General features: G+C 36.9%; 1 protein-coding gene across 8 annotated transcripts in view; it reads right to left on the bottom strand.

The window, feature by feature from the left end:
• The window catches only part of scn8ab (sodium channel, voltage gated, type VIII, alpha subunit b), a 97,020-nt gene that overhangs the window by 77,947 nt on the left and 4,073 nt on the right, over positions 1 to 15,000 (bottom strand). For all 8 annotated transcript variants that reach the window (XM_046845859.1, XM_046845900.1, XM_046845884.1 and 5 more), the window contains exon 2: positions 1,608 to 1,945. In XM_046845859.1, coding sequence (XP_046701815.1) covers positions 1,608 to 1,889 — 282 coding nt within the window. In that variant the 5' untranslated portion in view covers positions 1,890 to 1,945. The remainder of the gene's footprint in view (positions 1 to 1,607; positions 1,946 to 15,000) is intronic.

Raw genomic sequence — 15,000 nt, forward strand, 5'->3', positions numbered from 1 at the left:
GGGTTAGGGTTTAATAATAAATATAAAAAAGAATTCATTTAGAACTCATATTCAGACAGAAGTCTAATGGAGGGACTCAAAGGTCTTTTGTTCTGTCTCTATTGTCTCTATAGAGTCTAAAGTCCTTTGTATTTTTCTATTTTAACAGTATTGGGGTTACTGCAAAAGGGCAGTAAAATGATGTGGGAAAAATCTTTTTGAATGAACTATTCCTGTAAATTAGAGACCTGATAAACACAATTTTAAAATAAAATGTTTGCAGATGTTTTTTGTTTAAAAACAGAGGAAATGGCAGTTAGTAATACAGTAATTATCACAGAAAAATGCACTTCAGTCAAATCCACATTTTTACTTACATTAATATTTACAACATTTGTCCAAACATATATTTATACAACTGAGCAGGTGAGGGTTAGGGGCCTTGCTGAAGGGCCCAGCTGTTTGATTGTGCTGGAATTAGAACTCTGATCAGAAAGCACATGTCTGAACATCTGAGCTACTGCTTTCTATATTTAAGTATAAGTCTAAAGATGAGCTTTTAATAAATTATTCACTGAAATGTCATCAGGAAAAAGAAGAAAACCAGGAAACTGCACTCATTCAGACACCTGCACAAATCCACTCGCGTGAAATTACCTGAGGTTTCTTCTGCTGAAATCTGCAGGCATGTTGTTCACCTCCATATCTTATTTAATAAAATCATTAAACCAATTCTAGACCAAAAACTACAAAAAAACTCAAGATTTGATTATTCAGTTCGAGGTCAATGAACATGTTCAGCTTTAAAGGTTTCCCGCCTCGTTCTCTTTGTTAGAACAATCTCTCCACAGGAAAAGATCAGGTAGCTCACGTGTAGGAACAGTGTCACTGAACACCTGGAAACCTGGAAACTTATCAAGCAGGGTTTGATTACTAAACAAAAAATATACAACAGCAGCTCTGAGGAACTACTGTGAGATGCCACCACCACCCCCATTCTTCACAGTCGGATCCTAAATTCAAAACACACTGTATGGCCTAAAGTATTGGGACAACGAGTTTATGTGGCATGAATTTAAACTTGGAGACCCAAATCTGTTCCAGCATGACAACGCTCCTGTGCACAAAGTCAGCTCAACATTTGCTTTCCATGGGTTAGAGTGAAGGATCTCCTGCTATAGAGCTTTAACCCTATTAAACATGAATGAATGTGAACGCTGACTGCACGCCAGGAACCTCCTCACCTTCTCACCTACATTAGTACCTGACTTTACTAACACCCATGTATGAATGAGTCTCCACAGAATCAAGTGGAACATCTTCCCAGAAGAGTGGAGCTCATTGTAACAGCATATAGAGACTTACTGATTGCACATTATCTTATGCTTGGGTGTCCACAAACTTTTGGCCATAGTGTGTACAATCAGTCCCAGACTGTATTATCCTCATACAAGCTGAGGTACAAATCAAACGTCCACCTGAGGGCAGGTTTGATTCATTGTTAGTTAAAACCTGCCAGCTTCAGAAAATACAAATAAAACACCTGAAGCCCCATCCCCTGGCCCCACCCCTCCTGTTCTCCTGAGGAACCTGAGCTGAGACAGAGAAAAAGCTGATATTTTACTCACTTTCTTGTTCAGGTAGAAGGGGTCGAGATCCTCCAGGGGCACGGTCACCATCCCAGGAGGAATGTCCCCGTAGATGAAGGGCAGGCTCTTTCCCGCCTCCAAGTCGCTGTTGGGCTTCGGCCCGCTGTCGTCATCATCGTCACGATGACTGCTGTCAGATCGGGGTTTGACAGGTTTCTTCTTCTTCTCCTCAGCGATGCGCTTCTCGATGTTAGCCAAAGACTCCCGGGTGAACTTCTTGAAGCTGTCGGGGCCTGGGGGTGCGAGCAGCGGTGCAGCCATATTGTCATCCTGCAGCAGAGCCCTCTTTATTCAGAATGCATCCAGGACAGCTGGTTCTGAGGGCCAGGACAGAACACACACACACACACACACACACACACACACACACACACACACACACACACGTAAACACACCACGTTCTTGAGAAATCATAAAGAAGTCCACACTACAGCTCCACCTCTAACTCTTACAAAGCCCTGACACTGTAGACTCCTTCCATACATCTTACATAAACATCTCCTGTACACACATCACTAAGGGTACAATAACGTAGCATATCAACCAGAAGCTGTTTTTAATCATATGGTCCAATCCAGTGTTGGACAGTGTAATGAAGACAATGTGTCACTGTACTTCAGTAGCTTTTTCACTGAAGTGTCTCCATTTCAGGAGATTTTTACTGTAACCTTACTACATTTCAAAGTCAAATATTTTAGTGAAATCGGTCACTTTAACTTTTTATATTAACGAGGATAAAAACGTAACTGATAAAACACGCAGAGAATCAATCAGTGTCGAGCGCTCGCTGTGAACATACAGTTCAGTTCAACATCAAGCAGAACATTTACAGAGGAATAAAGAACGAGTCATTTATTTTCGAGTGCCGTCTCTGCCTTCCTGTACGATTTCTACTTACATGAATTCTCCTTCCAATCAAAGGAAACACATACAGGTGAACCTTTTTCATTGTGGTGGCATTTTAATCGAGTCATTTTAACCGAGTCATTTTAATCGAGTCATTTTTATCATCATTTTAATCGAGTCATTTTAATCAGTCATTTTAATCGAGTCATTTTATCATCATTTTAATCGAGTCATTTTAACCGAGTCATTTTAATCGAGTCATTTTTATCATCATTTTAATCGAGTCATTTTAATCGAGTCATTTTAATCGAGTCATTTTTATCATCATTTTAATCGAGTCATTTTAATCGAGTCATTTAAATCGAGTCATTTTTATCATCATTTTAATCGAGTCATTTTAATCGAGTCATTTTAATCGAGTCATTTAAATCGAGTCATTTTAATCGAGTCATTTTTATCATCATTTTAATCGAGTCATTTTAATCGAGTCATTTTAATCGAGTCATTTTAAACGTCATTTAAATCGAGTCATTTTAATCGAGTCATTTTTATTATCATTTTAATCGAGTCATTTTAATCGAGTCATTTTTATCACCATTTTAATCGAGTCATTTTAATCGAGTCATTTTAATCGAGTCATTTTAATCGAGTCATTTTTAATCATCATTTTAATCGAGTCATTTTAATCGAGTCATTTAAATCGAGTCATTTTATCACCATTTTAATCGAGTCATTTTAATCGAGTCATTTTTATCATCATTTTAATCGAGTCATTTTAATCGAGTCATTTTAATCGAGTCATTTTTATCATCATTTTAATCGAGTCATTTTAATCGAGTCATTTTAATCGAGTCATTTTAATCGAGTCATTTTAATCATCATTTTAATCGAGTCATTTTAATCGAGTCATTTTAAACGTCATTTAAATCGAGTCATTTAAATCGAGTCATTTAAATCGAGTCATTTAAATCGAGTCATTTTAATCAGTCATTTTAATCGAGTCATTTTAATCGAGTCATTTTTATCATCATTTTAATCGAGTCATTTTAATCGAGTCATTTAAATCGAGTCATTTAAATCGAGTCATTTTTATCATCATTTTAATCGAGTCATTTTAATCGAGTCATTTAAATCGAGTCATTTAAATCGAGTCATTTTAATCGAGTCATTTTTATCATCATTTTAATCGAGTCATTTTAATCGAGTCATTTTAATCGAGTCATTTTAATCAGTCATTTTAATCGAGTCATTTTATTATCATTTTAATCGAGTCATTTTAATCGAGTCATTTTATCACCATTTTAATCGAGTCATTTTAATCGAGTCATTTTAATCGAGTCATTTTTAATCATCATTTTAATCGAGTCATTTTAATCGAGTCATTTAAATCGAGTCATTTTATCACCATTTTAATCGAGTCATTTTAATCGAGTCATTTTTATCATCATTTTAATCGAGTCATTTTAATCGAGTCATTTTAATCGAGTCATTTTTATCATCATTTTAATCGAGTCATTTTAATCAAGTCATTTTAATCGAGTCATTTTAATCGAGTCATTTTTATCATCATTTTAATCGAGTCATTTTAATCGAGTCATTTTAAACGTCATTTAAATCGAGTCATTTAAATCGAGTCATTTAAATCGAGTCATTTAAATCATCATTTTAATCTAGTCATTTTAAACGTCTTTTTAATCGAGTCATTTTTATCATCATTTTAATCGTCATTTTAATCGAGTCATTTTAATCGAGTCATTTTATTTGAGTCATTTCAATCGAGTCATTTCAATCGAGTCATTTTAATCGCGTACTCTAACAGTGGTTTCACTGTGTCAATAACGTGTGATGTTAGTAATCTAATTGGTAGCACTGGAACCCAAAGCCACAGTAACACAGACTAGAGTTATTGTTTTTTCATTCGTCAGATGAGTTCACTGTTTCACCGAAGTTCGTAGTTTCTGAAGCTGAGTGCTCTGATATTGTAAAATAACAATCGATGGATGTTAACACTTGGTAATATAAATGTCATTTTGACGAGTTTTTCATGCAGCGTATGAGAAGTGAAGTGTTCCTTATTAAAGCAGATTTATATTTAAATGTTATGCTTCCACAGTGTTCTAAACCTATTCTGAAAATAGAGAACTAGGGGTTTAGAAGATTAGCGCTCTGTACAGGACAGTTTTACACCAACATCCATGACTTAATAGAGCTCATTTTGTGTACACTCGTGCTGGAATAGTGTTAGGAAATCAAAGATTTATAAATCGAAGATCATTGATGCGCACAGAGATGTTCTGTACACTTGTGTGCTCCAGACTTTGTAGAAACATAAATGAGAAGAAGCAGATGTGGGTGTGATGGTCAGGGGGCACATACTTTTGGCCATACTATTATGTGAGTGAGTTGCTGTTTAATTTTTTAAAAGAGAGAAGTGTTCTATGGTGATCCAGATTAAATACAACCATAAACACACCTACAAGAAGAGGAGTGAGATTGTGTTTATTTTAGCAGCCATTTTCTCATGACATCATCAGCCTGGGGTCGAGGAAACACTGCAGTCAGTGATGCAGAAATGATTTTTGCCTTAATGCTAGCGGTATAAATGACTGATTAAACCAGCGAGCTTACTCTTCTCCTGCCATATACGAGCTCTCATCAGAAGATAAAAAATGGGCAGGATGAAGATTATGAGAGATCGCTTGTGCCTCTGGTGAGTGTGCGTAGCTAGCAAAGCTAGCTTGTTCTGCTAAGCTAGTCTGACCATTCAACTATCACGGACATGTTAAACACAATCATTTTTTAATGAACTGTAGGAAATCACACACACACACACACACACACACACACACACACACACACAGGACAGTCCACAGCCACTAACACCATCAGAAGGTGAGGTGAAAGAATTCTCCTCCCTGCATAACTTTCCCAATGCAATATTCTATACAAAACAACTACAAACCAATAAAACCATGTTTCCATTTCCAAATAGAAGCTCTTTATGAAGCTCAGAATTTCTTAATTATGTGAGCTTTACTTCTGAAGATTAATGAGGAGAACATTCTCCACACTGATTTCAAATTACAAATGAAAAAAGCAAACCTCTGTGGCATGATTCAGAAAGAAAGAGAAAGCAGCAATCTGATCTCTCTGGAGTGAAACCGATTTTTTAGCTCAGATGTTCTCAGAAGCTCAGAATAAAAACCCAGGGTGAAGTGAAAGAAACAGTCCGATGGTGAACGGGCTTGAGGGTGGAGGAGATGGTGGAGAAAGAGGTGGTGGTGGAGATGGTGGAGAAGGTGGTGACGCCCTGCAGTGGAGCTGAAGTGCAGCTATACGACGCCTTTCCCGACTGAGACACAGCCAATACTTTAGTTACACATACAGCAGCTTTACACACTGCCTAGAGTTTACTGCAGATAGCACACACACACACACACACACACACACACACACACACACACAGCTCAGATTTCTTGGAGTGTTCTTAATGCATCAATTACAATTCCTGACACTCCGAATCACAAATTATTAATAAAATAAAGCTCAAAGCAAAAAACCTTTCATACAGACTCACAGGACTGGAATCCATCCTCCTCCTCCTCCTCCTCCTCCTCCTCCTCCTCAAACACAGCACTATACTGTATAAAATAGCTTTTAAATATTTCAAGGCATTATAATATTTCAGCGATTCAGAAAGTTTCAGTTGTTCAGTGTGTAAACAATGCCAACAAACATGTTTTACTCATATCATATCGGTATCTGATAAAAAGGTCCGCTTTCAAACTAAAATGTTCTTTAGTTATTAATAGCGGTCGAGGCACTGATAGTTGATCACTGGAACTTTCATCTATCAGCAAAAATTCGTACCGATAGTTTTTCCAGCTTTCGCGCCGCCGTCATTACGAGAGCGGCCTCTAGAGACGAATCACTGACACCACGGGCTTTTTTTTTTTTTTTTTACCAAAAAGCAGTGCGCTGCACGGAGAGCGCTGTATTTATTAAGTATCATTTATTCATTATATAATTATATGTATGGATATCTACATATATCTATATTTTTCTGTAAAAAAAAGTTACAAAAACTATACTGGAGTAAAAAGAAATGTTAAAAGTACTATTTTATAGGGAGAGGTTTTTATTCAGTTTTCAATTTAAAAATCGATTGATTAACTATTGATTAATAGGGTCGATATTGACATCAGTAAAATCCACTACCGCTCGACCTTTAGCTATTGGCTGACCCTAATTATTTATTTGATTCAGCCACATGCATATGTATTAGGAAATGTTTTAATTTCAATAGTAATGAATATGAAAAGTCATAATGACAGTAATGATGCTCTTTAATATGTGATAAATCTGTTGAAAAGTGACGCTCGTGTGTCTGTACACTGCAGAACATAAACTAATCTAGAATTAGGAGTCAAAATAAATACATTTAATAAAATCTCCACAATAATACTGGTGCTTAGTACGGCCCGTGTGATTTTCTGTTACAGACCCCATTAAAGAAAGGAATAAATACCCTAACCCTGAGAAAAAAGTTTGTATGGCCCTTCCCTTCAAGATTTACAAAAAACTAAATTTGGTTCAAAACAAAATAATAAACTGATCATTAATTAATTTGCTGTTTGTTTGAATGTGAACAAAGAATCATTGTGATTGGCTGAAATGCTGATGGTCAGTGTGTCAGCTACCATGTTGTACAGAAACACACACACACACACACACACACACACACACACACACACACACACACACACACACACACACACACAATCCAGAATGTTTATGTTGTATGTTGTTAGCCTTAGCTAAAGCCCCGTTTGCATTTTTCCCAAAGCCACGCCCCCTACAATCCTAGAACATTTGAATGTATGTGTGTATGCACAGGAGGTGGAGCTTTACAAAGTGACATGCAAATAAAGACTCCTCTTTGTCCTGATTGGTCAGATGTTGAAGCTTCACGATATATGTCCTTTATTTTCTGTTTACAATCTAAATCTCCACTTAATCCATAAATCATGATCATGAACATCATTATGATCATCACCATCACCATCATCATCAGCACCATTTCCAAAATCATCACTATCATCACAATTACCACAATCATGATCATCAACACCATCATCATCACCACCACCATGATCACCACCACCGCTATCATCCTCATCATCACCACCACCGCCATCATCAGCATCATCTTCACCATCCCTGAAATATTTTAACAATTTTCATGCCCTCCTTCAGAATCAGTGCTTGGTAGAGCCATTAGATTGGTGTATGATGATGTGTGTATGGTGTATGATGATGTGTATGGTGATGATGATGTATGGTGTATGATGTGTATGGTGTATGATGTATGTATGGTGTATGATGATGTGTATGGTGTATGATGATGTGTGTATGGTGTATGATGATGTGTGTATGGTGATGATGATGTATGGTGTATGATGTGTATGGTGTATGATGTATGTATGGTGTATGATGATGTGTATGGTGTATGATGATGTGTGTATGGTGTATGATGATGTGTGTATGGTGTATGATGATGTGTGTATGGTGTATGATGATGTGTGTATGGTGTATGATGATGTGTGTATGGTGTATGATGTGTGTATGGTGTATGATGTATGTATGGTGTATGATGATGTGTGTATGGTGTATGATGATGTGTGTATGGTGTATGATGATGTGTATGGTGTATGATGATGTGTGTATGGTGTATGATGTGTATATGGTGTATGATGATGTATGTATGATGATGTGTATGGTGTATGATGTGTATGGTGTATGATGATGTGTATGGTGTATGATGTGTATAGTGTATGATGTGTATGGTGTATGATGTGTATGGTGAGATGATGATGTGTGTATGGTGTATGATGTGTATGGTGTATGATGTATGTATGGTGTATGATGTATGTATGGTGTATGATGTGTATGGTGTATGATGTATGTATGTGTATGGTGTATGATGATGTGTGTATGGTGTATGATGTGTATGGTGTATGATGATGTGTATGGTGTATGATGATGTATGTATGATGATGTGTATGGTGTATGATGTGTGTATGGTGTATGATGTATGTATGGTGTATGATGATGTGTATGTGTATGATGATGTGTGTATGGTGTATGATGATGTGTATGGTGTATGATGATGTGTGTATGGTGTATGATGATGTGTATGGTGTATGATGTATGTATGGTGTATGATGATGTGTGTATGGTGTATGATGTGTATGGTGTATGATGATGTGTATGGTGTATGATGATGTGTATGGTGTATGATGTATGTATGTGTATGATGTGTATGGTGTATGATGTATGTATGGTGTATGATGATGTGTATGGTGTATGATGATGTGTGTATGGTGTATGATGTATGTATGTGTATGATGATGTGTGTATGGTGTATGATGATGTGTATGTATGATGATGTATGGTGTATGATGTATGTATGGTGTATGATGATGTGTGTATGGTGTATGATGTATGTATGGTGTATGATGATGTGTATGGTGTATGATGATGTGTATGGTGTATGATGATGTATGGTGTATGATGATGTGTATGGTGTATGATGTATGTATGTGTATGATGTGTATGATGTGTGTATGGTGTATGATGTGTGTATGGTGTATGATGATGTGTATGGTGTATGATGATGTGTGTATGGTGTATGATGATGTGTATGGTGTATGATGTATGTATGGTGTATGATGATGTGTGTATGGTGTATGATGATGTGTATGGTGTATGATGATGTGTGTATGGTGTATGATGTGTATGGTGTATGATGTGTGTATAGTGTATGATGTGTATGGTGTATGATGATGTGTATGGTGTATGATGTGTATGGTGTATGATGTGTATGGTGTATGATGTGTATGGTGTATGATGTATGTATGGTGTATGATGTGTATAGTGTATGATGTGTATAGTGTATGATGATGATGTATGGTGTATGATGATGTGTGTATGGTGTATGATGATGTGTATATGGTGTATGATGATGTGTATGGTGTATGATGATGTGTGTATGGTGTATGATGATGTGTATATCACGGACATGTTAAACACAATCATTTTTAATGAACTGTAGGAAATCACACACACACACACACACACACACACACACACACACACACATAGGACAGTCCACAGCCACTAACACCATCAGAAGGTGAGGTGAAAGAATTCTCCTCCCTGCATAACTTTCCCAATGCAATATTCTATACAAAACAACTACAAACCAATAAAACCATGTTTCCATTTCCAAATAGAAGCTCTTTATGAAGCTCAGAATTTCTTAATTATGTGAGCTTTACTTCTGAAGATTAATGAGGAGAACATTCTCCACACTGATTTCAAATTACAAATGAAAAAAGCAAACCTCTGTGGCATGATTCAGAAAGAAAGAGAAAGCAGCAATCTGATCTCTCTGGAGTGAAACCGATTTTTTAGCTCAGATGTTCTCAGAAGCTCAGAATAAAAACCCAGGGTGAAGTGAAAGAAACAGTCCGATGGTGAACGGGCTTGAGGGTGGAGGAGATGGTGGAGAAAGAGGTGGTGGTGGAGATGGTGGAGAAGGTGGTGACGCCCTGCAGTGGAGCTGAAGTGCAGCTATCACACACACACACACACACACACACAGCTCAGATTTCTTGGAGTGTTCTTAATGCATCAATTACAATTCCTGACACCGAATCACAAATTATTAATAAAATAAAGCTCAAAGCAAAAAACCTTTCATACAGACTCACAGGACTCCGGGAATCCATCCTCCTCCTCCTCCTCCTCCTCCTCCTCCTCCTCCTCAAACACAGCACTATACTGTATAAAATAGCTTTTAAATATTTCAAGGCATTATAATATTTCAGCGATTCAGAAAGTTTCAGTTGTTCAGTGTGTAAACAATGCCAACAAACATGTTTTACTCATATCATATCGGTATCTGATAAAAAGGTCCGCTTTCAAACTAAAATGTTCTTTAGTTATTAATAGCGGTCGAGGCACTGATAGTTGATCACTGGAACTTTCATCTATCAGCAAAAATTCGTACCGATAGTTTTTCCAGCTTTCGCTCCGCCGTCATTACGAGAGCGGCCTCTAGAGACGAATCACTGACACCACGGGCTTTTTTTTTTTTTTTTTACCAAAAAGCAGTGCGCTGCACGGAGAGCGCTGTATTTATTAAGTATCATTTATTCATTATATAATTATATGTATGGATATCTACATATATCTATATTTTTCTGTAAAAAAAAGTTACAAAAACTATACTGGAGTAAAAAGAAATGTTAAAGAGTACTATTTTATAGGGAGAGGTTTTTTATTCAGTTTTCAATTTAAAAATCGATTGATTAACTATTGATTAATAGGGTCGATATTGACATCAGTAAAATCCACTACCGCTCGACCTTTAGCTATTGGCTGACCCTAATTATTTATTTGATTCAGCCACATGCATATGTATTAGGAAATGTTTTAATTTCAATAGTAATGAATATGAAAAGTCATAATGACAGTAATGATGCTCTTTAATATGTGATAAATCTGTTGAAAAGTGACGCTGGTGTCTGTACACTGCAGAACATAAACTAATCTAGAATTAGGAGTCAAAATAAATACATTTAATAAAATCTCCACAATAATACTGGTGCTTAGTACGGCCCGTGTGATTTTCTGTTACAGACCCCATTAAAGAAAGGAATAAATACCCTAACCCTGAGAAAAAAGTTTGTATGGCCCTTCCCTTCAAGATTTACAAAAAACTAAATTTGGTTCAAAACAAAATAATAAACTGATCATTAATTAATTTGCTGTTTGTTTGAATGTGAACAAAGAATCATTGTGATTGGCTGAAATGCTGATGGTCAGTGTGTCAGCTACCATGTTGTACAGAAACACACACACACACACAGACACACACACACACACACACACACACACACACAATCCAGAATGTTTATGTTGTATGTTGTTAGCCTTTAGCTAAAGCCCCCGTTTGCATTTTTCCCAAAGCCACGCCCCCTACAATCCTAGAACATTTGAATGTATGTGTGTATGCACAGGAGGTGGAGCTTTACAAAGTGACATGCAAATAAAGACTCCTCTTTGTCCTGATTGGTCAGATGTTGAAGCTTCACGATATATGTCCTTTATTTTCTGTTTACAATCTAAATCTCCACTTAATCCATAAATCATGATCATGAACATCATTATGATCATCACCATCACCATCATCATCAGCACCATTTCCAAAATCATCACTATCATCACAATTACCACAATCATGATCATCAACACCATCATCATCACCACCACCATGATCACCACCACCGCTATCATCCTCATCATCACCACCACCGCCATCATCAGCATCATCTTCACCATCCCTGAAATATTTTAACAATTTTCATGCCCTCCTTCAGAATCAGTGCTTGGTAGAGCCATTAGATTGGTGTATGATGATGTGTGTATGGTGTATGATGATGTGTGTATGGTGTATGATGATGTGTGTATGGTGTATGATGTGTGTATGGTGTATGATGTATGTATGGTGTATGATGATGTGTATGGTGTATGATGATGTGTATGGTGTATGATGATGTGTGTATGGTGATGATGATGTGTATGTGTATGATGTGTATGGTGTATGATGTGTATGGTGTATGATGTGTGTATGGTGTATGATGATGTGTATGGTGTATGATGATGTGTATGGTGTATGATGATGTGTATGGTGTATGATGTGTGTATGGTGTATGATGTATGTATGGTATGATGATGTGTATGGTGAGATGATGTGTATGGTGTATGATGATGTATGGTGTATGATGATGTGTGTATGTGTATGATGTGTATGGTGTATGATGTATGGTGTATGATGATGATGTGTATGGTGTATGATGTGTGTATGGTGTATGATGTGTATGGTATGATGTGTATGGTGTATGGTGTATGGTGTATGATGTGTATGGTGTATGATGATGTGTGTATGGTGTATGATGTATGGTGTATGGTGTATGATGTGTATGGTGTATGATGTGTGTATGGTATGATGTGTATGGTGTATGATGTATGTATGGTATGATGATGTGTGTATGGTGTATGATGATGTGTGTATGGTGTATGATGATGTGTATGGTGAGATGATGTGTATGGTGTATGATGATGTGTATGGTGTATGATGTATGTATGGTATGATGATGTGTGTATGGTGTATGATGTGTATGGTGTATGATGATGTATGGTGTATGATGATGTGTATGGTGTATGATGTGTATGGTGTATGATGTGTATGGTGTATGATGTATGTATGGTGTATGATGATGTGTATGGTGTATGATGATGTGTATGGTGTATGATGATGATGTGTATGGTGTATGATGATGTATGGTGTATGATGTGTGTATGGTGTATGATGTATGTATCGTATGATGATGTGTATGGTGTATGATGTATGTATGGTGTATGATGATGTGTGTATGATGATGTGTATGGTGTATGATGATGTGTATGGTGTATGATGATGATGTATGGTGTATGATGTATGTATGGTGTATGATGTGTGTATGGTGTATGATGTGTATGGTGTATGATGATGTGTGTATGGTGTATGATGATGTGTGTATGGTGTATGATGTATGTATGGTGTATGATGATGTGTATGATGTGTATGGTGTATGATGATGTGTGTATGGTGTATGATGTGTATGTGTATGATGTGTATAGTGTATGATGATGATGTGTGTATGGTGTATGATGTGTATGTGTATGATGATGTGTATGGTGTATGATGTGTATGATGTGTATGGTGTATGATGTATGTGTATGATGTGTGTATAGTGTATGATGATGTGTGTATGGTGTATGATGATGTGTGTATGGTGTATGATGTGTGTATGGTGATGATGTGTGTATGGTGTATGATGATGTGTGTATGGTGTATGATGATGTGTATGGTGTATGATGATGTGTGTATCGTGTATGATGATGTGTATGGTGTATGATGATGTGTATGGTGTATGATGATGTGTGTATGGTGTATGATGTGTGTATGTGTATGATGTGTATGGTATGATGTGTATGGTGTATGATGTGTGTATGGTGTATGATGTATGTATGGTGTATGATGTGTGTGTATGGTGTATGGTGTATGATGTATGGTGTATGATGTGTGTATGGTGTGTATGATGTGTATGTGTATGATGATGATGTGTATGGTGTATGATGATGTGTGTATGTGTATGATGTGTGTATGTGTATGATGTGTATGGTGTATGGTGTATGATGTGTGTATGGTGTATGATGTGTGTATGGTGTATGATGATGTGTATGGTGTATGATGTATGTATGGTGTATGATGTGTATGGTATGATGTGTGTATGGTGTATGATGATGTGTGTATGGTGTATGATGTGTATGGTGTATGATGTGTGTATAGTGTATGATGTGTATGGTGTATGATGATGTGTGTATGGTGTATGATGTGTGTATGTGTATGATGTGTATGTGTATGATGATGTGTGTATGATGATGTGTATGGTGTATGATGTGTGTATGATGTGTATGTGTATGATGATGTATGGTGTATGATGATGTGTATGTGTATGATGTGTGTATGTGTATGATGTGTATGGTATGATGTGTATGTGTATGATGTGTGTGTATGGTGTATGATGTATGTATGGTGTATGATGTATGTATGGTGTATGGTGTATGATGATGTGTGTATGTGTATGATGTGTGTATAGTGTATGATGTGTATGTGTATGATGTGTATGTGTATGATGTGTATGTGTATGATGTGTATGGTGTGTATGATGTGTATGGTATGATGTGTGTATGGTGTATGATGTGTATGGTATGATGTGTATGGTGAGATGATGTGAGTATGGTGAGATGTGAGTATGGTGAGATGATGTAAGTATGTTGAGATAATGAGATGTAGTGAGTATGGTGAGATGATGTTGTGAGTATGGTGAGATGATGTGAGTATGGTGAGATGATGAAATGTAGTGAGTATAGTGAGATGATGTTGTGAGTATAGTGAGATGTTGTGAGTATGGTGAGCTGATGAGATGTAGTGAGTATGGTGAGATGATGTAGTGAGTATGGTGAGATGATGTTGTGAGTATGGTGATGATGATGTTGTGAGTATGGTGAGATGTGAGTATGGTGAGATGATGTGAGTATGGTGAGATGTTGAGATGATGTTGAGATGATGTAAGTATAGTGAGATGATGTTGAGATGATGTGAGTATGGTGAGATGTGAGTATGGTGAGATGATGTGAGTATAGTGAGATGATGTGAGTATGGTGAGATAATGAGATGTAGTGAGTATGGTGAGATGATGAGATGTAGTGAGTATGGTGAGATGAGGTAGTGAGTATGGTGAGATGATGTGAGTATGGTGAGATGATGTGAGTATGGTGATGATGATGTGTATGGTGAGATGATGTTGAGATGATGTTGTGAGTATAGTGAGATGATGTGAGTATGGTGAG

This window comes from Silurus meridionalis, chromosome 1 (assembly GCF_014805685.1).
Source record: "Silurus meridionalis isolate SWU-2019-XX chromosome 1, ASM1480568v1, whole genome shotgun sequence".
Lineage (NCBI taxonomy): Eukaryota > Metazoa > Chordata > Actinopteri > Siluriformes > Siluridae > Silurus > Silurus meridionalis.